Below are 26,504 nucleotides of genomic sequence, written 5' to 3'. Positions count from 1 at the left end.
CACACATGTATTAGTCCACCATTACTTTGCATAGCATTAGCTCAGCTCTGTTTATTGGGACTCTTTAAACAGAAACACACCAAAAAATTTCTGGTGGCATGCCATGGCCTCTTGCTATTTCCACAGACTCAGGGTTATTGGCAGAGTGATGTCAGTTGATAAAGGCTCACATGGAGTTTTTCTAAGTCAGACTCACATGCTGAGTCAAGACCCATGGAGTACCCATGATATTTGGAGGAAGTATAAATAGAATTCAATGGACAGTGATGGACAGTGGCTTTGCAAGGCTTGGCTTGCTTATCGATATAGATATGGGTGGCTTCTTGGTCTCAAGTGTTTGTTGAAAGAGGCACCACAAAGACCTCAGGGAATCCCTGCTGCTCTGAATCCCTCATGACTGAACTGAACTACTGGTGTATCCATGAAGTATTTGCAACTGGATCAAACTGTCAATGCTGACATACCTATTGAACTGTTTTCCTGACAATGCAGATGGAATCTGCTCCAAAGAACCATTTCTACACAGGTCCACTTCCCCTGTATCCTTTCTTTTCCACAACCTCTGATGGGTGGTGGGCTAGAAGGGAGGTTAAAACATTTAAGAATCCTCATTAAAAGTAGGCTTTGAAATATGTAAGGGTAAGGTTCAGATATTTTGATTTAATTGGTAATCTACGAGTACTGATGCTGAAGGTCCTGATCCCCAATTGGTTCTTGATCCATCGATTAGAGATGTCTGCCAATGGCTGGGTGGAAAAGGCGGGACCTCCAGGTTCCCTCAGGTAGGAGAGAGACTCAGGAAAAAGTTTTATCACCATCCTTGGAGGGAGACAGAGCCACCAGAGATGTAAGAACCTGGGAAGTAATTGCTAGCCAAGGAATTTTAACTGGTGTGTGTGTGTGTGTGTGTGTGTGTGTGTGTGTGTGTGTGTGTGTGTGATTCTTCAATCTGAGGATCTGAGATAATTCCTGGACAGGTGCAAGAATGTGACTCCCTGGGTACACAAGGCTGGGTAGAGAAAGTTACATGCAACAGAAAAAATTAAGGTTACATACTAAGTTTCAGCACAGCTAGAATCCTGTTTCTCTTGTTTTTAACCACATCAATCTCTCATACATAGGCTTTTAAATATTGGACTGGGGTTCTGTGGAGAAGTCTATTTCCACACACAGTTGCTATATTTTATGCCAGGTTTTACACTTAGTTATGTCTACTTTTTGTTCATCAACATTTCCAACTCTTCCAAAGAATTTGTGTCCCATCTTCTACCCTGGTACTGGTAACACATCCACTTGTCTCAGTAAATCATTCTAAATTTGGGCTCTGCTGGAAAACACTTCTCTAGTGATGTCTACAAGTTTTAATTTTGACTAATACATGTCTTCAACTCAATTTATCCATGGAGTTGTATAAATTCTATGGGTCACTTACTTCTCATTTCCAACTCTTCTTCAACAAGAAAGTTTACCTTTTGATAAACAGCACAACTTAAAGCACACAGAGTAATTCTTACTGGTGAAATTGAATTTTTGTGGAGCATCTTAGTAAGCAATACAAACAGGCATTTGAATGCAATTCTGACTCTCTGGTCTGGGTCAAGGTAACAGGTTCAAAAATGGGACTCATCCAGTATCAAAGGAACATACAATCCACAGAAATGAAGGAATGGAGATTGGTGTGCTAAACTATGTCAAAAATGGGATGTATTGGAAGATAATTACTGCCATTCATGTTTCATATTATTACTTAAGTTACTAAACCAGTAGCTATAATAATCTACTCCCTTCTTCTACCCTGTCCAAGAAAAGTCAACAAACACTTGTGGGAATGTGAATTCTAAGAAATCTGGGAGAGTAACATAGTAATGATTAACCAAGACTTAGACTATTCCCTTTTCTTTAATGAAAACAGGACCATTGATTCTCATCTGTCAAGTATAATAAGCAAAGCTGTTGAGCTAGTAATTACAATTGCATTGTAATAATTTCATTGTAGAAACCCCATTTGACTGGATTTCTTGACTAACACAAAATAATCTGCCAAAATGTAAGAATAATGTAGCAATGAACTCTACTTGTAGCTAACAGCTAAGAAAAAAACACAGGCTAAAAGCCAGAAAGAAAATAAGGACCTCAGTCATATCCTGTAAGAGTTTGTTTGCCAACAAGGCGAATGTGCTTAGAAATATGTTCTTCTCCAGCTCAGTATCCAGATGATGATGTAAACTAGTCAACAGTTTGATTTTAAGCTGAATAAAGCTGGCTAAGCTATACATTGACTTCTGGCACATTGAATGCTAAATGTGCATTGGTAAATAATTCAGATTTTAATATATTGTTGCTCCCGTAAGTAAAATTATTAATAAGATATATCCTTATTAGCTTTTATAACTTCACAGATGTTCATTTGATCACAAGGTGGGTACCATTTTAGCATCTAGGAACATAAGCAGTTGGCAATAAAACCTCTGACTTAGAAACCCAACTAAGTGATGCCAAAAGGGGGAAAAGCCAACACAAGAGTTCTCTGCTTTGTATGGCAAAACTCATGTTGTAATTTCTTGTTTCCTGAAATAACTTTTATGTAGACATCATCACCAGCAATGTCTACCTTCTTCAGAGTATATTCACTTTCTGCCCTCCTTAGTATAGACTTGTAATATTATCAGGAAACTATTATTATACTAATACAAAAAATATTTTCCTGAAATTCCACTGAGTACGAGAGAAGGCAATATGGTAGCATCCTAGGGAATCATTTAGAGACTAGTCAGTCCAATATCCAAGGCAATTAGACAAAGAGTTGGTTACCCACAGGTGGTGGTTTGAATAAGCTTGGCCCAGGTCGTGGCACTATTAGGCATTATGGACTTGTTGGAATAAATGTGGCTTTGTTGGAAAAAGTGTGTCACTGTAGACATGGGGTTTGAGACCATCCTTCTAGCTTCCTAGAGGACAGTCTTCTCTTGTTTGCCTTTGGAACAAGATGTCAAACTCTCAGGTCCTCCAGCACCATGCCTGCCTGGACAATGTCATGCTTCCTGCAATGATGATAATGGACTAAATCTCAAAACTTTTAAGCCAGCCTCAATTAAATATCCTTTATAAATGTTGCCTTGGTCATGGTGTCTCTACAGCAATAGAAACCCTACCTAAAACAACAGCCATTTCTTATTTAAGATTTCTACTGCAATGCTAATATAGAATGGCCATCAAAATATTGAGATGGGAAGGTTCCATTTCACCTTAATCTTCCAGAAGCACTCAATTACTGAGGGCAGGAGTTGAGAACAAGAATCCAGAAGTAGGAACTATAACAAACTATGATGAAACTGGCTTGCTACTCATGTTGCTCAGACTGTTTTCTTATAAAGCTCAGAGCCACCAACTCTGGGGTACCACTGCCCACAGTCAACTGGACCATTGCACATCAATCATCAATCAAGATAATATACCACAGGACTGACCACAAGCCAATTTTGAAGGGGTATTTTCTTAACTGTAATTCCCTCTTCTAAAATGCTTCTATGTTGCATCAAGTTGGAATAAACAGACCAGCACAAACCATGGAGAGACTGGGATTTCATAGCAAACCCCAAACCGAAGAACAATGTGCAGAAAGATTGAAGCCACATTTACCTTGTTGTTTTCCTCATTTAATGTGGAAAGCAAACTATTTCGACTTGGAAGGATGCCCCCAATGTTCAGAGTCACCCAGTGCTCTACTATACTAAAGTTAAATTTGCCACACAGGATAGATAATATTAGGATTTTGAAAAATACAGAATAGTTTTGAGTAAAACAAGAGTAACTTTGTAGAAATTGTTTCATTACTTTTCTGTTACAATAAGCTGTATATTTTAAAACCAAGTTGTTTTTAAAATGAAGCACAAATTTGGAATGATTAGTTCGAATCTATACAGAATGAAATTATTTTTTTGCAAATCAGAATCATTTTTATTAAATGAAACACTCTGATTTTCATCCATAGAAGCACAGTACATTTTAATGTATTCAAATCAAGACTGTTTTAAATAAAACTTGAACATGAAACTATGATCATGGAATATTGGGAAATTCTAGTTTTATCATATTATAAATAAAAATAGTTTTGAAAATGTTCTATTAGATCACTGGTTCTCAACCTTCCTAATGCTAAGACTCTTTAGCACAGTTCCTCATGTTGTGGTGACCACCATCCATGAAATTATTTTAGTTGCTACTGCATAATCGTCTTTTTAGTACTGTTATGAATTATAATGTAGATATCATTGATTACCAATAGTCTTAAATAACTCCTAAGAGGTAGCAACCCACAGGTTGATAAGCACTATATTAGATGTATCCCAAATTAGCACATATATTCAAAAGTTTGGTTTCCTCCACCCAATTACCTGATGATTCACTTTCTGCCCAGAGAGCTGCTGACCCTGACAAAGCTCTTTGCAGTTGTCCTTGGTTTCCTTGTTTAGATTGAAGATGGTCAATGAGAAATGGAATTGGCTGGTCAGGTGTCTCAGTTATTAACTTGGTCATTAATTCCTAAAGACAGAACAAGACAAGCATTTACGTCTAATAAGAAGAAACAGTACCTGAGCATTCATCAATGTTTGGCACTACAATGTTCACACAGTGCAACTAATTAAAACTCTTCCAGAATCCTTCTAGTCAGGTATGTTAGAAACTGTTTTCACTCTGAGGACAAAGTAGTACAAATAAACAAACCATTTGTGTTCCACAAGCAAAACACAGAAAAAACTAGCCAAAATCATACTAGAAATGTTATCTAAATTCTTTTTGTTAAACTATGATCTAAAAATTTAAGTCTTCAATTACTCTTTCAAGGAATCCCATTAGAAACTAAGCTTTAAATTAAAGAAACAATATAACTTTTATAATATACTAAGATATAATTTCCCTCAAAATTCCCAAAGAACATGCTGGAATTAAAGAAACAATTTAGTAGTCACAATGTCATATAAGTTTCACATAATCTATAAAATGTATAGAATAATTTCTATAAAAATCTCCCTTTTCCTATATCCCTTCTTTCTTTCCCTCCTTCCACCCCTCCCTCTCTATATCTATCTCCCTTTCCGTTTTCTTCTCTGTCCTCTCCCAATGAGTAGGTCTCTACCCACAAAACAGACATGAACATCTGTGTTACGACACCCAGGTAAGCTTTTTGTTCATTTTTGCAGTTAAACAACAAATACTTTGGACTTTTAACCTGTAATGAACTACAATACAGAAATGGAGGGCACACTTGTGATCCAGATGTTGAGGCTGAAAGACACAGGCTTTTGATCCAGGTCTTGAAGAATAGTGGCCATGAAATGCTTAGGCCTAGGCCTGGTGGTACACTCCTTTCATTCCAGGACAAAGCTAAGCAGCTATCTGAGTTCAAGCATGAGACATAGCAAGTTCTAGGTGAAAAAAAGCTTAAACACGTGCATGGTGGTAAACCTTTAAACCCAAAACTCAAGAGACAGAGGCATGCAGATGCTGAGTTCAAAGTCAATCTATGGAGCAAATTCCAAGACAGCCAAACTTAGCCAGTGACGGAGTTAGAAAAGTGAAAGCAGGTAATAGAATATGTATGTGTGTGTGTGTGTGTGTGTGTGTGTGTGTAGGGGTGTTCCAACCCCAGCAAGGGGCAGAACTTGGCAGTTTCAGAAATATGGCTCTGGCTTTAGAGTAAAGAATAGAAGAGACTACTGAGACGATTGATACTGGTTAGCAAAAGGTAAGAAATCAGTTGTGATTAAGAAGAGACCAGCATCAGTGAGGTACAATGTTCGGATAAGTGTTCTTTGAGATGACAAAGAACCTGTGCTCCAGAGATAGACAAGGTTGTACCTTGTGCTGCAGCTGGACTTGGTAATATATAAGAATCACCCAGGTAATACCTGGTTTTGAAGGTATGAAGTGGTCATGGAGAGTAGCCAAGGCTTGATGTTGTGAGAAGCCAGGGAAGGCCATTTGTGAAGGTGCAACTTCAGTTGTAGTTGATGGCCCAGGACTATAGGGATCATGCAAAGAAGTTAAAGTTTGTCCCCATGAAAGGAATCTATGAGAGGCTATTGGTGAAGTCTAGCTGCAAAAGGAGACCCCTGTGTATTGGAGATGCCCATACCATGGGGTGATAACCAAGAACAGCTGCAGTAGTAGAGTGGCGTCAACCTGAGCCTAGAGTGCATGCTGCTGAGGGCAGAGCTGGAGAAGTCACTCAAGCCCTTTGGAAGAGCCCAGAAGATAATGTGTGGATCCCAGACACTGGAAAAAGATGCTGTGAAGTTGAAGTTGTCTTGGAGGCTGTAAGATGTTAGAAATGCCAGAGCTATGGTATACCTGCCAAGGAAAGCTGCTAACAGGGAATGGAACCAGCCTAAGAGAAAGAAGTTTGATCCAATCAACAAAGGTGAAAGGAGTTGGAGAGCTGAAGAGTACTTTGACATTAGACATGAAAACAGAGTTTGGAGTTTGCTTAGCTGGTTTTTGGGATTACAGGTAAGTGAATCTCAGAAGAGAGTTTGAACTTTGGTCTTTTAACATTATTGAGACTGCTATAGACTGTGAGAACTTCGGAAACTGGGGTAAATATAGTTTACATTATGCTATGTTTAGGTATGACCTCCATAGACTCACGTGTTTGAAAAAGCCCATGGGGTCCAGGGAGTGGAATATGGTGGTTTGAATATGCTTGGCCCAAGGAGTAGCACTACTTGGAAGTATGCCTTTGTTGAAGTAGGTGTGGCCCTTTTGGAGGAAGTCTGTCACTTGTGAGGATGAGCAATGAGACCCTCCTCCTAACTATATGGGAGCCAGTCTTTTCCTAGCAGTCTTCAGATAGAGATGTAGAACTCTGAGCTACTTATGTTCCATGTTTGCCTGGGCACTGCCATGCTCCTGCATTGATAATAATGGGCTAAACCTCTGAACCAGTAAGCCAGCCCCAATTAAATATTGTCCTTGTAGGAGTTGCCTTGGCCATGGTGTCTGTTCACTTCAATAAAACCCAAACTAAGACACCATCATTGAAAAGGCATTATTATTACTATCACTAAATAGGAGATATCCATCTATTGGCATTCATAACACAGTGTTGTGCTCAATTAAATTCCAATTACATATCAATGTAAGACAACATAACTCACAACATTTCAAATTTGGCCCTTAGGGGAGAGATGTGCAGTATTGTGCTTGAACCTCTTGTTCATTACAAAGACCACTAGATAATGGAGAGAAAGGGGAATGAAAGGACCAACAAGGTTTATCTTGGCACAGAAACCCTGGGCACTAAAGCCACAGCAAAATTAGGTCAGTCAAAATTGCCCAGGTCCTTTCCTGGGTAACTTTCTGTTGTGACCCTGTGAGATTGCATATAATTTTGATTCTAAAATTCTGTCTTTCAAGTCAGATGGAAAATGTCTATATTTTGTTCTTTGAAAGGATACTGAAGCATTCCCTATTCTCTACAGAAGAGCAGTTAAGTAGCTCTATTTCAAAAGTATTATGAGTCTAGTAATTTCAGTGATATATTTTAACCCACTAATAAATATATAAGGTTAAAGGAACAGATACATTCAACCATAAGCAATTAAAACAGTTAATTTTTTGGTATAATGTGTTGCTTGGTCAAAAGTCTATCTTCAGATGATGCCAAATACAGGAAGAAGTGTTATTTGGCTTCCGAATATATGTGTCCAGATATTTTGCATTTAAATAACCCTGAGGACTTTGAACTTGCAGAAATCCCTTTTCTATACAGGACCATTTAAATCATTTTCAAAGAAGCTCTTAGCAATAGATGGCCAGTTCCTTGCAACCAAGAGGTTGTAGATATGCAGAAATATAACCAAGGAAATGATAGATTTGGGCAGTGAGAATAGAGTTGTGCAGGTAGAAAGTCAAGTTCAAAGTGGGAATTGATTGGTGTTTAGTCCACAAGGTTCACTCAGCACAGGGACAATTTTTTGAGAATATTAAGTCAGTCTCAATTATTGGGCTGAATACCTTCAGGAAATTATTTATAACTATTACCATTAATGTAAAGGTTCTGGTATGAAAGTCCCTCTGAGATTTTGGTTAAATAAAAGGCAAAATGAAAGTAGTAATATCATCTTTTCCACAAATTAAATATTTTTATGTATTTTAGACTAAGGACCTAGGAGACTGATGAAGTGCAAACACTGCTTTACTTGGCACCCGATTTGCACTCACAGTCTAGAAAACATATTATCAAACTTGCCTATAATTGAATTCATAATCACTTTTAACAATAACATTGGCAATACAATCAGCATACAACATGAGGTCTACAACACAGTCATGACTCAGCACCCAGGTTTTGAAACCACTTTGATGAATGGTTCTATTTACTAGCTGTGTAGGTTTAGGTCAGGTACATCATTGCTTTAACATGCAATTCACCGTCAACTAAATGTGAATGATAGCAGGAAAGTGAAGGATGATAATATATACAGTGCTTAAGTTATGTAGAGACTGCTGGAGAGGGAACTGTTTCTCAGAACTCATTCGTTCATTGATCTGGATTGGAGCTTCCTAATGAGGAATTTGTAGAGGCCTTGGAGAGCAGAGAGAAGCGGAAGAAACTGTTCTATAGAGTCTATTGAGGGCAGAAATGAGGGCAATCAAGGGACTTGTAATAACCTCCCAGAGCTTCTAGAAAACTCCACTGTAGACTGGGATAGAAAGCATGAAAAGCTACCCAAGAACTGTAGCAGTTCCAGGCACACAATTAATAGCCAGATGCTTCTTGTGTGCTTTGGCTGAAATCTCCAGAGTCAATAACTCTGATCCTGATGGCAGCCTCTCTTGATCTGCAACAGCAGTTCTCTGGCCTTGGAGCTTAACTTTTTTTATTATATATTTTCTTTATTTGCATTTCAAATATTATCCCCTTTCCTGGTTTCCCCTCTGAAAAACACCCTCCCCGTGCCCCCCCTCCCCCTGCTCACCAACTCACCCACTCCAGCTTCCTGGCTCTAGCAGGAGTTCAACTTTTATCATGTGAATTCATTATTACTAACGTTATATTACCAAGACACATAAAATAGTTTCTGTTTTTCTGACTTAATGTTAATTGATGCTCCTCAAAAGAATACATTTTAATATTTAAAAACATTTATAGACTGTATATGTGAGTGATCGTTTATTATTTATTTATTATTTATTATAATCACTATCTTTTATTAACATAGATTTGCAATATTATAAACATATGAAATATTATCATTGACATTATTTTGATATTAATGTTCTCTTTCTCTTAATTTAAATATAATTACATTATTTCCCTCTTTCTTTTCCTTCCTCCAGTGCTTTTCATGTCCTCTCCCTGGCTCTCTCTCAAATTCATAATTCATGGCCTCTCTTTATTTAGTAATTGATTAAAATCTACTTAGATTTACATATGTATATATGATTTCAGTAAATCCAATAGTGTTTAGTATTGGATAACCAATTAGGAGGGGGTTTCCTGGGGGAAACTCTCCCTCTCTTAACAGACAGTTGCTGCCTGGGATTCTTTGTCTAAGGCTGCTTCCCCATAAAATTCCCTCTATCTCCCATATTAGCAGGTCTACTGATTAGCAGGTCCTTTTCTTTTCTTATTTTTTGCTTTTTTTTTTTTTTTTTTTTTCAAGACAGGGTTTTTCTGTATAGCTCTGGCTGTCCTGGAACTCACTCTGTAGACCAGGCTGGCCTCGAACTCAGAAATATGCCTGCCTCTGCCTCCCGGGTGCTGGGATTAAAGGCGTGTGTGTGTGTGTGCCACCACTGCTCAGCCTAGATCTGTATTTTCAAACAACCAACTCCTAGATCTATTTTTTCTTTTCAATTCAATTTCTTTTAATAATTTTCTTTCAACACATTTTGGTTTTAATTGTAATTTGCTTTTTAAATATAAATTCTGATATCAACAATGTTGTGGTACTTTTATTAAAATGTTTAGAGAAGAGCTAGAAATATCTTTCTAAGTACTTCTACTTAGTTTTCACCTATAATTTTATATATTTATAGATCAAAATGTTGTCTAATTTCAGTGTAGTTTCTGTCCCTACCTCATGAATCTTTTTTACACATGTGCAATTTGAATTTTAAAATTTAGTACAGCATGACACATTGTTTATCTTTCTGAACATATTGTATGGAATGAAAAATTATATATTCTAACTTTATTTGGCATAATATTCTGTAAGTGTCAATTAACTCAAAGTAGTTGGTTGTGTTGCTGAAGTTTCCTGTATCTTACTTATGTTCCTGTTCTGTGTACTCAGACTATCTTTAGCTTTGTAAATTTCCCATCATACTCTTGAGAACTTTGATCCTGACTATATGTAGTGCTTCCTGGATTTATATTGTAAATTACACACACACACACACACACACACACACACACACACACACACACACACCCCACCCCCCTGTCTGTCTCCTTCCTTCCTTCTCTCCTCACTCCCTCCCTCATTATTCAGGTCTTTTTTTTTCCCCTCAACCATACTGTTGAGGTATGATAGGTGAAGCTTCTCTGTCACTTAAAGGGTACATAGTATCACAGTAGATATCACAGTTGTCTGGCACTTGCAATCTATTTACCATGTCTTCCTCATATTTCCTGTGCCTTAGGTGAAGGATGTGGTGTAAAATCTATTCACTGAGACTGTGAACCTCACGACTAGTTGTTCTCTACATTATGATTGGTGGTCCTTTTCTGTAATGTTCTCCCTCTGTTACAAGGAAAAGTTTCTTTGATGAGGGATGAAAGGCACACTCCTCCATGGGTTTAAAGATAAGTATTTAGAATGCAACTAGAATTTGTATTGGCTTAATAAATTAGTGGTATGAGGTTCTCCTCTGATATCCATGAGTACTTGTCCAGGTACTTGGCTAGGTGTTCAGCACTAGGCATGATGGACCTGAGTGTAAATTAGACAGCTGTTAGTTACAGACAGAATAGGAACACCACTGGTGTAGTCTTAGGACTACCTTGCCTGGCTGCTTTGTGGATCACAGATGTCACAACAGGGCAGGACTATTGGCTACTTCTCTCCCTTTCAGTATTGTGAAAGCTTGTCCTCGAAGACTAATCAAAGAGGTAGTATCAATCATATATATTGTTCAGTGTTTGTAATGATTTTATTTTTTTTTTATGACTGTTTTATTGACTTTATTAAAAATGGCCAAAATTTGGAAGCAGCTTATATGTATTTCTTTTTTTTTTTTTTTTTGATATTATTTTTTTTTTATTAGGTATTTAGCTCATTTACATTTCCAATTTATATTAGTAGCCTATGGTACATTATCACATGTACAATTTTATTTTTCTTCCCACAAAACTGGCATTAAGATCTGATGACTGAATTAATTCATTCTAAGTCTGCATATGCTTCAATGTTTTATTTTTAATTAGTTTCCTTAAGTTCTTGAGATCATTACCCTATAAATATTTACTTCCCAACATAATACCCAACTATAATTCATTAATGGTCAAAAATAGACATTGAATTGTTAACTTAAAACGTGAATCTCTATTTGATTCTTGGTTGTTTGTGAAATCACTGATGGTAGTATTCCCAATGGCTTGAACTTTACTTGATTATCCTTGCCCAATAATCCATTATTATCTTCCCCACTTGTTCCATATGGGTCCATGCTCGTCTTTCCCACATACCACATAGTCTTTGCAAGTTATTCTACTAGGCCTATAGTGCTAGCTTGCCTATTTCACCTTCTTCATACCCATGGTTTTCTATTCTACCTGCCCTATATTCCATGCTTGCCTATTCTAGCTACCCCATAGTCCTTCTTCATCTGCCCCTTAGACCATGCTTGCCTATTTACTTGCCACATAAATCAGGCTTGCTTTGCTTTCTAACTGCACTATAGCACACTCTTGCTTCTTTTTCTTTCTTTCTATCTCTCTCTCTTTCTTTCTTTCTTTCCTTTTGTAAATTCAATTTTATTTTTATTTTTTACACTTCATATTCCATTCCCTTCCCCCACTATCCACCCTCTGTCTGTTCCACATTCCACACCTCATCCCCACCTGATCCTGTCTCCATGTGGATGCCCCCATGCCCCCACCCCACCTGACCTCTAAATTTCCTGGGGCCTCCAGTCTCTTGAGGGTTAGGTGCCTCATCTCTGAATGAACACAGACACAGAAGTCCTCTACTGTATTTGTGTTGGAGGCCTCATATCAGCTGCTGTATGCTGTTTGTTTGGTGGCCCAGTGTTTGAGAGATCTCGGGGTCCAGATTAACTGAGAATGCTGGTCCTCCTACAGGATTGCCCTTCTCCTCAGCTTCGTTCAGCCTTCCCTAATTCAACAACAGGGGTCAGCTGCTTTGGTCCATTGGTTGGGTGCAAATATCTGCATCTGACTCTTTCAGCTGCTTGTTGGGTCTTTTGGAGAGCATTCATGATAGATCCCTTTTTGTGAGCTCTCCATAACTTCAATAATAGTGTCAGGTCTTGAGACCTCCCCTTGAGCTGGATCCCACTTTGGACTTGTTGTTGGACCTTCTTTTCCTCAGCTTCCTCTCCATTTCCATCCCTGTAATTCTTTCAAACAGGAACAATTTTGGGTCAAAGTTGTGACTTTGGAATGGCAACCCTACCTCTCACTTGCTGTCCAGTCTACCTGGTAGAAGTGGGCTTTATAAGATCCCTCTCCCTAATGTCAGGCATTTCATCTAAGGTTCCTTTCTTTTCTCTCTCTCTTTCTTTTTTTTTTAAACTAGAAAACATGATGCATAGTGAGGACAACTTTTTCTTGTCTGATTGTACATTCAAGCAGACCTATAATATCTGGGATCAGCAGAAATGGGTTCAGATGCAGCACACAAGTCTCCATGCATGCTGAGAGAAGAGCCATTTTTGAATTTTTTTTTTTTTCAGCCTGATGTAGAGACCCTTCTAGGCCACTGGAGAACTCACGGTTTTTTGTGTGTTTGTTTGTTTGTTTTGTTTTGTTTTGTTTTCTATTTCAGAAGTAACCTAATCCCACCTCTCTCTTTAACAGTAAAGACACAGATTGAATTGGAATTCTGTGATCAATGAAAGTAGTATAAATAATAATAGCTCTCTTTCTGTAGAGTAAGATGCTCAACGGAAAGAAGGTGGTCCTGTCCCCTCTACCATGAAGGAACAGGAGACCAAAAATGTAGTGAATCCTTTGTTTAAGAAAAGGCTTAAAACTTAGGCACTGTGCAGGGCATCCAGCCCCCCAAAAATCTCACAGTTTCACCCAATGGTTCCTCTACTTCAGGCTGAAGAGCAAACAGCCAGGCTTTATAGTGACAGATATGATGAGATCCACAGCCACTCAGGAGGCAAATCTGTGGTTGTACTGCCAAGCTAGAAAAGACAAAGGTCAAAGAACTCCCACTAAATTAACTTAAATGTACAGTGCTGGTTTTTCTGTACTTAAATATAATTACAAAATTATTTAAAAATTAATAAATTGTCAATCACTTATTAAGCCTGAGAAGTACAGGTAGCAAGAGTTTTTCATAAATTAATTTACTCACTTTATATTAAAGAACTGTACAAAAAAATTTTACAAATCAGCTAAGAGCTGCACATATTTCCATAGTTTTGTTAAGTCTGTACTATTATTTTCAGATCAACAATCAGACATGCCTTGGCACCCCCAGAACCACACAGGCCAGGCAATAAAATAAACACAAATCTAAAAGAGCCTCTCAATATAAATTTTTGAAGATTTGATATGTACTATGAGATTGTCCTTCAATAAGAATTGGAAGCTTTCAAGTGAATATCTAGACAAACACTGAAGTTTCCAATGATGAAACTGTCACCTCACACATCCAAAATTTTCCCATTAGTAAATTATGTCACTTGACATAGCAATCAGTTGAAGCAACTTACTTAGTTTTATGCATGATTTTCCACAGTGTCACTTGAAAATAACTCTCTGCAAGTACAAAACATTCCTCATAGAAATAGTTAGTTGGTCCAGAACTCTAATAAACTACTTACACAGGTCCATGATGGAAGCAGCAGATTTATGTAAATGTTCCCATAAAATGAAAAGCTCTCCAGTGAATAAAATTTATGTTAGGCTTTTATTATTTATTTTAAAAACAAAAAAACCAGAGTGTTCTTCCTAGCATAATAACAGTGAAATGTCCTATAGCACACACAGCACCTCCTTCCACGACTGATGATCTAAGGCATAGATGTAGATGTTCCTATGTCTATTGCAAGTGCAGTTCAAATGAGTGATATTTTCAAGAGACCAATATAGATGAACAGACACACTCTCTTGTGGATTTCACTGCATACGCTCTACATGAGAACCTGGAAAGATAGTGTGGATTAACAGGGGGACTATGGTTCTGTCTCACCTAAATTCATGCTCTATACCTGCTGTATAAATTTCACAAAGTTGTTTGTTTTTGTCTTAGTTTTCACATCCTTAAAGTTGGTAGGGCACTATGTACCTCGTCCATTGAATGTCAAGAGTCATTACCCCAGGTTCCCTTTTGATTATTCCATGAATAAGCATCCCTTCTCCCACAACCCAACCCTTTCAAAAGAATAGGAGCAAGCACATTTTTTTAACATTACAAAAGAATTTAGAGATTTGTCTGCCTTTGTTAAGCACAGATAATAAGCTAGTTGGTGGGACCCAGCCCTTAAATTACCATTCCTATCACACCTGGGCCAGGACCAAAACTCCCTCAATCTGTAGCTGACCTTGAACTCAGGAATCTATTTGCCTCTGTAAGCACAAACAAGAAATTTAGGTGAGTGGAATGTTGCCCTGTGAGCTCCATTCCCTAAATCTCTTTATCTCCTTCCTTACTATCTTTCTGACAAACTGGTTCATAGTGCAGCTGCCTCTGTTTCTTATAGATCCATGAAGCTCTTTATGCTATTCATATTGCAAATTTCATCTTTATATTTTGCATAATTGAGAAAATATGTATTTTTGAACTCAGGTTTTCAGAAGTTTTTCCCACAGACTTAAGGGCTGTGTTGACAGTCTCAGCATTTACCATTTTGCTGAAACATAGACACAAAATTTGAAGTTGAAAAAAATTACACACACACACACACGCACACACATACACACAAATAAGCTTTATGCCCACAGTAACCATCAGCAGTCATGAGGGCCCATGTCCTGCTGGTTCTATTCCATAGATGGGAACCATATCACACCATCTCTGCCATAGCCAAACTGGACTTGGTATCCCCTTTAATTTACAACAAGGTAAAGGATACATAATACAGAGGGCTTGCCAGTTTGATCTCTGTAAATGTTTTTCCACAAGATAAGTGAACAGTTTTTCAGCGTTATTTATCAGTCATTTCTCAGAGGACTGAGTTGCAGGCAACCTTTGGAGCTGCTCACTTGGAGACAGCACACTGACACCTGTCCCTTTCACTAGATTCTAACACAAACTATTACCAAATCTTCAGGACAGGCACTTAGTATTTTTAATTATGCACTTAACACCCAATCAGAAAACTTTCTAAAGTGTTTCCCAACACCAAAACAAAAACATTTTATGTCCAACAACTGTACTATAAGAACCAAAAGATTAAAAGTCTCAGTCCCACAATCCTGTCCTCATTTATGATGGAAATAATAAGTCCCAAGTCACTTGTGTTTCTGATTGGTTATACATAAAGGGCACATGCAGATACTAAAATGCCTTTGATAAAAAAAAATACATACATAAGTAAATACATAAATGTTTTATATTTACCCACTGACAAATTAGACAGCAATGAAAATGAATACTGTTATTCCTTCTTATAATGAAGGTAAACTAAAAATAGAGGAAAGTCATAAACAAAATATATGTCTATAAATGCCTATGTGATGGCCACAATAGATGACAGTATGTGGGGTGCAGTGACACAGAAAGTCATGTGGTTTTTGTTCCCCATGACTGGAAACAAGATACAATTCTTGTCATTTCTTTATTCTTAAAGAAGGCAAGAGCTTCTTTTGTTCTATTGAGTAAGTTATCTTGGGAAGTGTTGTAACAATTTTGTATATTTCACTCTCCTTGTCATACTTAGCTCTCATTGGTTTGTAATCTTACTCTTTATAAACATTAAACCCCATAAAATGTTTTAACTTTTATTTTATAACAGTACAGGTTTATATATCATCACATATTTATGGTTTTGATTGTGTTTTATCTCTCTTTAGATTTTTAAATCTTTATCCATCTAAAAATCATTTTTGGCAGTATGAGGATTTTAGTGATAAGGAATCTGTTTTATTTTGCACAGCAATATACTTCTTAAGCAAATAAAATTTAAAACAGAAAGTGTTTCACTGTGTTTAATTATACATTTGAATGCTTTCTCCTTGCTCCTTTTTGTTTATCTTTGATCTTTATTCATACACACACACTTTTTCATTCCTTTGAATGTGGAAAGGAAGCACACAAAATGACTATGTATGTACAAGAATTTGCAAAAAAATTGAATGCATCATGGACTCAGTTGTTCGTAACATACTTTATAATGAGGAATTCAGCTCAGCGCCTTTGAAAAATTCCACCAAGCCCTAGAACATGTAGGGCCCTCCCTCCCCAGAAGGGTGAGATCAATGGAACACATAGGTACCCCTCCCTTCATGGAAGGGAGAGGCTAATTACATTCCTCAGAAAAACCACAGGACAGACTGACCATTGGCCACCTGTAGATATGGGAAGCCCTTACTACCTCATTCTCTAAGGACCAATCAGTTGAAAGGTCACAGTGATCCATCAATCATTGTGCTTAGTTGCTGTTGCTCTATTCTGCCCCTAGAAACTGTATAAAAACTCGCCGAATGATTGGCCAGTGGTAGCCTCTCCTTTGGGTGCAGGAAGGCCCCAACACACTGGAAATCCTCTTGACTTTGCATCAATCTCCAGCTCCTTGTGGTCCACTCAAGGTTCCTGGTACCTAAGGCTCATCAGAGTCTTACAATAACATCAAAAGTAAAAAGTGGAATTGCTGCAAGCTTGCATGTTTTATTGAGCTTTCACCATCCTTCATGCACTCATGTATTCATGTGTGTGTGTGTGTGTGTGTGTGTGTGTGTGTGTGTGTGTGAGTGTCTATACAGTTCTGTTGTGCTGGAACTAAGAATAAATATTGCCAAAAATGAAGGTGCAATCACATAATTATGTGATAATCAGTAGGTTTCCTCATATTATGTTTTTAGAGTCACTTTCTTACATTTCCTCCTCCATGTCAAAGATCTGGCAACCAGCAAATATTCTCCATTTATTTATGTGATTGTGTAATATTACCATGCTATAAATGTTCTTTGAGGTTGTCTTTTTACATAAACTTCTTGATATACATAAAGCAGATATGTGTACAAATTATTTATTTGTCTTTATTAATGAGTATTACTCAGGGTGTTGATGTGTTGTATTGTGCTCACCATTCCATTAGTGAATGTTGAAGGATTTTGAAAAACTGAATACTTTTATAATAAACACACAGTATTTGTGTGAAAATGTGTATTTCTCTGGGTTAAATTCCTAATGATACAATTGTTAGGTCGTTTGTTAAAGTTACTTTTACTTTCTTTTTTTTTCCATTTTTTATTAGGTATTTAGCTCATTTACATTTCCAATGCTATACCAAAAGTCCCCCATACCCACCCACCCGCACTCCCCTACCCACCCACTCCCCCTTTTTGGCCCAGGCGTTCCCCTGTACTGGGGCATATAAAGTTTGCGTGTCCAATGGGCCTCTCTTTCCAGTGATGGGGAACTAGGCAATCTTTTGATACATATGCAGCTAGAGTCAAGAGCTCTGGGGTACTGGTTAGTTCATAATGTTGTTCCACCTATAGGGTTGCAGATCCCTTTAGCTCCTAGGCTACTTTCTCTAGCTCCTCCATTGGGAGCCCTGTGGTCCATCCATTAGCTGACTGTGAGCATCCACTTCTGTGTTTGCTAGGCCCCGGCAGAGACAGCTACATCTGGGTCCTTTCGATAAAATCTTGCTAGTGTATACAATGGTGTCAGCGTTTGGATGCAGATTATGGGGTGGATCCCTGGATATGGCAGTCTCTACATGGTCCATCCTTTCGTCGAGGCACCAAACTTTGTCTCTGTAACTCCTTCCATGGGTATTTTGTTCCCACTTCTAAGGAGGGGCATAGTGTCCACACTTCAGTCTTCATTTTTCTTGAGTTTCATGTGTTTAGCAAATTGTATCTTATATCTTGGGTATCCAAGGTTTTGGGCTAATATCCACTTATCAGTGAGTACATATTGTGTGAGTTCCTTTGTGAATGTGTTACCTCACTCAGGATGATGCCCTCCAGGTCCATCCATTTGGCTAGGAATTTCATAAATTCATTCTTTTTAATAGCTGAGTAGTACTCCATTGTATAAATGTACCACATTTTCTGTATCCATTTCTCTGTTGAGGGGCATCTGGGTTCTTTCCAGCTTCTGGCTATTATAAATAAGGCTGCTATGAACATAGTGGAGCATGTGTCCTTCTTACCAGTTGGGGCATCTTCTGGATATATGCCCAGGAGAGGTATTGCTGGATCCTCTGGTAGTACCATGTCCAATTTTCTGAGGAACCGCCAGACTGATTTCCAGAGTGGTTGTACAAGCCTGCAATCCCACCAACGATGGAGGAGTGTTCCTCTTTCTCCACATCCACTCCAGCATCTGCTGTCAACAGAATTTTTGATCTTAGCCATTCTGACTGGTGTGAGGTGGAATCTCAGGGTTGTTTTGATTTGCATTTCCCTGATGATTAAGGATGTTGAACATTTTTTCAGGTGCTTCTCTGCCATTCGGTATTCCTCAGGTGAGAATTCTTTGTTCAGTTCTGAGCCCCATTTTTTAATGGGGTTATTTGATTTTCTGAAGTCCACCTTCTTGAGTTCTTTATATATGTTGGATATTAGTCCCCTATCTGATTTAGGATAGGTAAAGATCCTTTCCCAATCTGTTGGTGGTCTTTTTATCTTATTGACTGTGTCTTTTGCATTGCAGAAACTTTGGAGTTTCATTAGGTCCCATTTGTCAATTCTCGATCTTACATCACAAGCCATTGCTGTTCTGTTCAGGAATTTTTCCCCTGTGCCCATATCTTCAAGGCTTTTCCCCACTTTCTCCTCTATAAGTTTCAGTGTCTCTGGTTTTATGTGAAGTTCCTTGATCCACTTAGATTTGACCTTAGTACAAGGAGATAAGTATGGATTGATTCGCATTCTTCTAGATGATAACAACCAGTTGTGCCAGCATCAATTGTTGAAAATGCTGTCTTTCTTCCACTGGATAGTTTTAGCTCCCTTGTCGAAGATCAAGTGACCATAGGTGTGGGGGTTCATTTCTGGGTCTTCAATTCTATTCCATTGGTCTACTTGTCTGTCTCTATACCAGTACCGTGCAGATTTTATCACAATTGCTCTGTAGTAAAGCTTTAGGTCAGGCATGGTGATTCCACCAGATGTTCATTTATCCTTGAAAAGAGTTTTTGCTATCCTAGGTTTTTTGTTATTCCAGATGAATTTGCAAATTGCTCCTTCTAATTCGTTGAAGAATTGAGTTGGAAATTTGATGGGGATTGCATTGAATCTGTTGATTGCTTTTGGCAAGATAGCCATTTTTACAATGTTGATCCTGCCAATCCATGAGCATGGGAGATCTTTCCATATTCTGAGATCTTCTTTAATTTCTTTCTTCAGAGACTTGAAGTTTTTATCATACAGATCTTTCACTTCCTTAGTTAGAGTCACGCCAAGATATTTTATATTATTTGTGACTATTGAGAAGGGTGTTGTTTCCCTAATTTCTTTCTCAGCCTGTTTATTCTTTGTGTAGAGAAAGGCCATTGACTCGTTTGAGTTTATTTTATATCCAGCTACTTCACCGAAGCTGTTTATCAGGTTTAGGAGTTCTCTGGTGGAGTTTTTAGGGTCACTTATATATACTATCATATCATCTGCAAAAAGTGATATTTTGACTTCCTCCTTTCCAATTGGTATCCCCTTGATCTCCTTTTGTTGTCGAATTGCTCTGGCTAATACTTCAAGTACTATGTTGAAAAGGTAGGGAGAAAGTGGGCAGCCTTGTCTAGTCCCTGATTTTAGTGGATTGCTTCCAGCTTCTCTCCATTTACTTTGATGTTGGCTACTGGTTTGCTGTAGATTGCTTTTATCATGTTTAGGTATGGGCCTTGAATTCCTGATCTTTCTAAGACTTTTATCATGAATGGGTGTTGAATCTTGTCAAATGCTTTTTCTGCATCTAACGAGATGATCATGTGGTTTTTGTCTTTGAGTTTGTTTATATAATGGATTACATTGATGGATTTTCGTATATTAAACCATCCCTGCATCCCTGGAATAAAACCTACTTGGTCAGCATGGATGATTGCTTTAATGTGTCCTTGGATTCGGTTAGTGAGAATTTTATTGAGGATTTTTGCATCGATATTCATAAGAGAAATTGGTCTGAAGTTCTCTATCTTTGTTGGGTCTTTCTGTGGTTTAGGTATCAGAGTAATAGTGGCTTCATAAAATGAGTTGGGTAGAGTACCTTCTACTTCTATTTTGTGAAATAGTTTGTGCAGAACTGGAATTAGATCTTCTTTGAAGGTCTGATAGAACTCTGCACTAAACCCGTCTGGTCCTGGGCTTTTTTTGGCTGGGAGACTATTAATAACTGCTTCTATTTCTTTAGGGGATATGGGACTGTTTAGATGGTCAACTTGATTCTTATTCAACTTTGGTACCTGGTATCTGTCCAGAAATTTGTCCATTTCGTCCAGGTTTTCCAGTTTTGTTGAGTATAGCCTTTTGTAGAAGGATATGATGGTGTTTTGGATTTCTTCAGGATCTGTTGTTATGTCTCCCTTTTCATTTCTGATTTTGTTAATTAGGATTTTGTCCCTGTGCCCTCTAGTGAGTCTAGCTAAGGTTTTATCTATCTTGTTGATTTTCTCAAAGAACCAACTCCTCGTTTGGTTAATTCTTTGAATAGTTCTTCTTGTTTCCACTTGGTTGATTTCACCCCTGAGTTTGATTATTTCCTGCCATCTACTCTTCTTGGCTGAATTTGCTTCCTTTTTTTCTAGAGCTTTTAGATGTGTTGTCAAGCTGCTAGTATGTGCTCTCTCCCGTTTCTTCTTGGAGGCACTCAGAGCTTTGATTTTCCCTCTTAGAAATGCTTTCATTGTGTCCCATAGGTTTGGTTATGTTGTGGCTTCATTTTCATTAAACTCTAAAAAGTCTTTAATTTCTTTCTTTATTCCTTCATTGACCAAGGTATCATTGAGAAGAGTGTTGTTCAGTTTCCACGTGAATGTTGGCTTTCCGTTATTTATGTTGTTATTGAAGAACAGTCTTAGGCCTTGGTGGTCTGATAGGATACATGGGACAATTTCAATATTTACTTTTACTTTCAAAAAGAAATGATGGATCATTCTCTGACTGCCAATGCAATTTGATATTTACTTTTGCTGAATGTGGGCACTCTTAGCCATTCTTCTGGTTATAATAACAGCTCATTATGGTTTTAATTACATTCCACTGATGACTAATTTCAGTGAAGATCTTTCAATCTGTTCATTTGCCATCTTTTATATCTTCACAGTTAAAGATTTATCTATATCTTTTGTATATCACTTTTCTAATTGATCTGTTTGAATTTTGACTGCTCTGACAGTCCATTATACTTTACTGACAAGACAGTGAGATTTTAGGCTATTTTAGCCCCTTTCTTGGTTTCACTTTTTACACTCTTAAATAATGTCTCATAGTTTAGATGATATTCATGTTTGTGAGGTACTGTTTCTGGAATGTTCCTTTCACAATCGACCCTTTCCATGTCCTTTGTAACAAATTATCACCAAGTCCGTGTCCTTAATACATTCCTTTCATTTCTCTACCAATTTTCAGTCTTATATTTTACATGAAACTTAATGACCTATGAGGAGTTAATTTTGTGTAGGGTGCTAAGTCAAGGATAAAGGTTAAAGTTCAATTTTCCTATTTAATTACAGTTTTCAGTTGTAGTCTTTGCTTGCCCAAATCACTTCTATTCCTTGGTCAAAAAATTATCTGACTTATTGCTTATGTATCTTTTTTGCATTCTATATGTTCTTGAAATGACTAACATTTCAGTTTCTCAACCAATGACCTCATCCTGTCTTAATATTTTGCACTATTGTGTAAAATGCCTCTATATATTCCAGGCTACACTCATTATCTCTGTAGAGTCCTAGCTCACCAGGAACTCATTTTAATTCATCTTTCTCTGCCTTTTAACTGCTGGGACATAAGGCAAGCACCATTGCATCTAGCTAATATCTTATACTTTCAAATTGCTCATAATGATTTTCTATTTTAAAAACTAAAACAGAACAAGACAAAGCTTATTTTTGCTATCCTAGTACATTTCTATACAAATTGTGGGACAATTAAGACTACATCTACAATATCTTCAGAGATTTTGATAGGGATATTTTATTCATACAAACCAACTTAGGGAGCATATATACTGAAATTAAGCCTCCCAATTATTTAATATCACTATGAGTTCCTGCCACACCCACTCCAGTGAAAAGTATGTGACAGGCCCAAAAGCTTTAATGCAGTTCTGAGGCAAAATGTTTCACGGAAACTTAGTCTCCTGGATCCTTGGCATCCCGTAGCATGAATGCTCCAAATTTGTCCTTGTGACAGTCAGTAAAAAGATCTGTGTGCTTTCCTTCAATATTGTTTTATTATAAGTGCCTCCAAGGAATGATTTGACATGTAGCTAAGTTAGATTAGTCTTCACCAGTGTTCCAACATCCTAGGAAATCATTGAGCCAACGTTGGGCTTTGGATTTTGTAAGAATTCAGATGAAATGCCTCCAGTATGGATAGTGAAAGAAATCAGGCATTACAATTTACTGGAAAAGAGCTAGAAATCTCAGGGCTAGTTCTACAAATTAAACTTAAAATAACAGCCGAGTCACTCCCATGTGCAGGAATTTATAATGGCCTAGGAAGAAAGAAGGTTGTGGTCTAAGAAGGAACTAGAATAAATACTTAGAATAACAGCTGAGTCACTCCCATACACAGGAATTTACAATGGCCTAGGGAGAAGGTGGATTATACAATAGACTAGAATTGGAACTATAGCAAAAGCATAAAGTCCTTGTCCCTGGCTTCTAAAATTAAGCTGACCTTAGGTGGGACTGTTTGTTTGTTTTTATCCCAGTTGTAAACACTGTTTTTTATCCCAGTTGTATGTAACCTCCTTCAGCCTAGATAGGCTGGATCAGACTTTTTGCCACTGAGGCAGGGCCACCTGCTGTGCTGCTTCTCATCACTCTCCTTTGATGTAACACTGCCTGCCACCTGTCCTGAGGCCGAATCCGTTCTCCAAGATTTTCCAGAGTTACTTGCAAACTGTGAATTTGAAAACTGAGTTTCTGCTAAAAGGCTATTCTGACAACTTCTCATCTCTACATAAAGAAACTTGGCATGACTGGGGATTGGTTTCCCACTTTATAAGCGCAGATTATATTATTAAACATTTGAACCTTGAGCAGAGTAGCTTGTATTGGTTCCATTATTTCTCTACCCGCCTAGATTCCCTCTTCTCTTTCAGCTCCAAGATGCCTCCCAGGCTTAAACCAGGACATGAGAGCCACAGGCTGGCCCCAACAGATATAAACACTGATTTTTATCGAAGCTGTAAACTCTGCCTGGTTCTTGTAAGATATTATGTATGCATTCCTCTGTTTTGTGTAGAGTCATTTTGTAACAGGTAACCTCAGTGTATCTTGGATGACCTTAATGTATCATTTAACTTCATTGTTTTCTTCTGTAATATGTCTGATGCGTTCTTTGAGACATTACACTTAGATCCAACACTCTCTTTGGTGTTAGTGTCTGTTTGTCTGACACCTTGACCACCTGAGTACCAGAACCCCGAATCTCTTGCAGGCTGAGGGATCAACTGAGTCCAGTCCATGACAAATTCCCATTAAGCTAACTTTACAGTTCATTTCACCAGCTTTCTATCATACAGATCATATAGTTTTTGGTAACTTTTACACCTAATTGCTTCATATTTTCTGGATAAATTATAAGTGGTTTCCATATGATTTTGAACTCTCAAAATTCAGTTTAGGAAATGGCTAAGCCATGGGAACTGTCCTTCATTGATAAAAATTAGTTCAAAATTGCTGGGAGAGGAACTTAAAATTCCCTCAAGATGAAATTAAAATTAAACAAAACAAAAAACCAACAATAAATAAATAAATAAATACAGACCCAGTGGGATACTATGAAAATGATCCTTAGAAGGAAGAGTGTTTTTAGTGCTATGAATGACTAACTGATAATTAAAGAGATCTCAAGTAAACTATGCAGTTAGACCTCAAGTTCTACAGGGAAGAAGCGAGCCAAATATAAAATAAAGAGAAGAAAAGGAGAAATAATCAAGATCATGGCTGAAAGTAACAAAATAGAAACTAAAAGTAATATAATCAGTGAAACAAAGAGTTACATTTCTAAAGGTCAATCAAATTGGCAAATTATTAGCAAAACTAACCAAAAGAAAGATAAAACACAGAGACAGAAAAATCTAGAAATTAAAAGAAGGAAACAACTTTCTCAAAAAATATTGTGAAAGATGCCACTGGAATGCAGAGCACATTAGACATTTTGAAAATTTATATTCCAGTACATTGGAAGTTCTTAAAGAACTATACAATTTCCTGACACATGTGAACTACCAAAATTGATCCTGAAGTATAGAAACAACATAAATAGATCTATGATGAGCAAGGAGATTGAAGCAACAATAAGAATCTCCCAACAGAGGACCTCAAGAACAGGAATTTGCATGACTGAATTCTACCAGATATTTTGTAAGCAAGAGGTCACCCCAATAAGCCCCATAAGATTCCACCAAACAGTTACAGCAATATACCTTGCACTATGCCTCTACATAGTTACAACAATATACTTCCCGCTGTGCCATCACGTAGTCACAGCAGTACACTGCAAACTAGCCCTTTAAACAGTCACAACAATATGCCTCAAAACATCCCATCACAAAACAAGAAAAGGCTATTTTCAAATTCATTCTCTGAAGCAATTGTTAAGCTAGTCTCTCTCTCTCTTTCTCTTTCTCTCTCTCTCTCTCTCTCTCTCTCTCTCTCTCTCTCTCTCTCTCTCTCTCATACACACACACACACACACACACATGAGCTTAAAAATATAAGCTATTATCTGATAAGTATAGACACAAAAGTCTTCAATAAATTTCTTAAAAACTGAATTCAGCATGACATTAAAATGATCGTGCATCCTGATCAACTTGGTTATTGTCAATGATCTGATGATGGCTTGGCATACACAAAATCAAATTGGTTTCCCCAAGTGAACTTTAGTGAAATGGTGTCTCAATCTGCTGTGGGAAAAGAGAAAGATCATTGTGTCTGTCCTGCAAAGGAATCTTAGGTATATCGTCCGACAGATATAATTCCAGAATATAGAGAGAACTAAAAAATTAAATGGGAAATTGAAAAATGAAGAAGTGAAGACATAAAAAGTGTTTTATTTATACAAACAGAACATTATCTGAAGAAATAATGTAAAATTTGTATTAAGAAATGATGAAACTGGAGATCACTGTATGAATGAAATAGGCCAGACACAGAAGCTAAGTCTCATGTGTTATTGGCAAGTGTGAAATCTTAAAAAATGTAATAAGGCCTAAAAGCAGAAAGAGGGACATAGAAAAATGGGAAGGTGGGCAGTGGGGGCATGCTCAGTAGAGCAATGAAAAGTTTACAGTGAAACCCAGTGTTCTGCATACTTCACAGAAAATCTTATAGCTTTCAAGGTATGGGAGCTTGCTCTAACCCTTCTGCCAAGTGAGGAGAAAGAAAAAAGGGCCTCACGAATAATTCCAGGACTGTGAAGAGTAATTTCTGAGATATATATCATAGAAGAGATTGTCAGGAAGGCACATGCTGTCCTTTGATATATAGATATGTGTGTGTATGAAAATATACATGTATTTATATTTTTATTATATAGTTATATATATGTACATATATATGTGTGTGTATATATATATACACACATGCATATATATATGGTGTTCTAATGTTTCTTTTCAAATAGTGGATACTAGTTATTTATCAGATATTTACTGAGCACCCATCATGACCCTGGATTGTTCTGTTGCTTGTGATCTGTGTGTATTATAGGAAGACACATCTGCCTTACAGCGTTCAGACCATGGTCTTTGGATTTCTCCATATTTCTTTGATTCTTCAAATGAGTTAGAAAGCAGAGATGGTGGGAGAGGATTGCTGTTGTTTTTAAAAAGTGAAATCTGAAAGTGTGCCCCCAGAGTATATCAGAGTGACTGGACACTAAAGATGATTATTGCTAGCTTTAAAGCTTGAGAAATAATCATGGTTCCTTAAAGCTATGTTCAATTTCATTT

At 37.5% G+C, this 26,504-nt stretch overlaps 1 protein-coding gene across 11 annotated transcripts in view; it reads right to left on the bottom strand.

Annotated features, from left to right (window-relative positions):
* The window catches only part of A830018L16Rik (RIKEN cDNA A830018L16 gene), a 562,288-nt gene that overhangs the window by 459,443 nt on the left and 76,341 nt on the right, over nt 1–26,504 (bottom strand). For 9 of the 11 annotated variants that reach the window (XM_030254977.1, XM_006495540.3, XM_030254976.1 and 6 more), the window contains exon 2: nt 4,395–4,542. The exons of the other annotated variants lie outside the window; for them this stretch is intronic. Coding sequence is in view for 8 of the 9 variants with exons in the window: in XM_006495540.3 (XP_006495603.1) it covers nt 4,395–4,542 (148 nt within the window). In the remaining variant the exon portion in view is untranslated. The remainder of the gene's footprint in view (nt 1–4,394; nt 4,543–26,504) is intronic. 11 annotated transcript variants of the gene reach the window in all.

The sequence above is a fragment of the Mus musculus genome, chromosome 1 (genome assembly GCF_000001635.26).
Source record: "Mus musculus strain C57BL/6J chromosome 1, GRCm38.p6 C57BL/6J".
Taxonomy (NCBI): Eukaryota; Metazoa; Chordata; class Mammalia; order Rodentia; family Muridae; genus Mus; species Mus musculus.
This window is presented reverse-complemented; position numbering and strand designations above follow the sequence as displayed.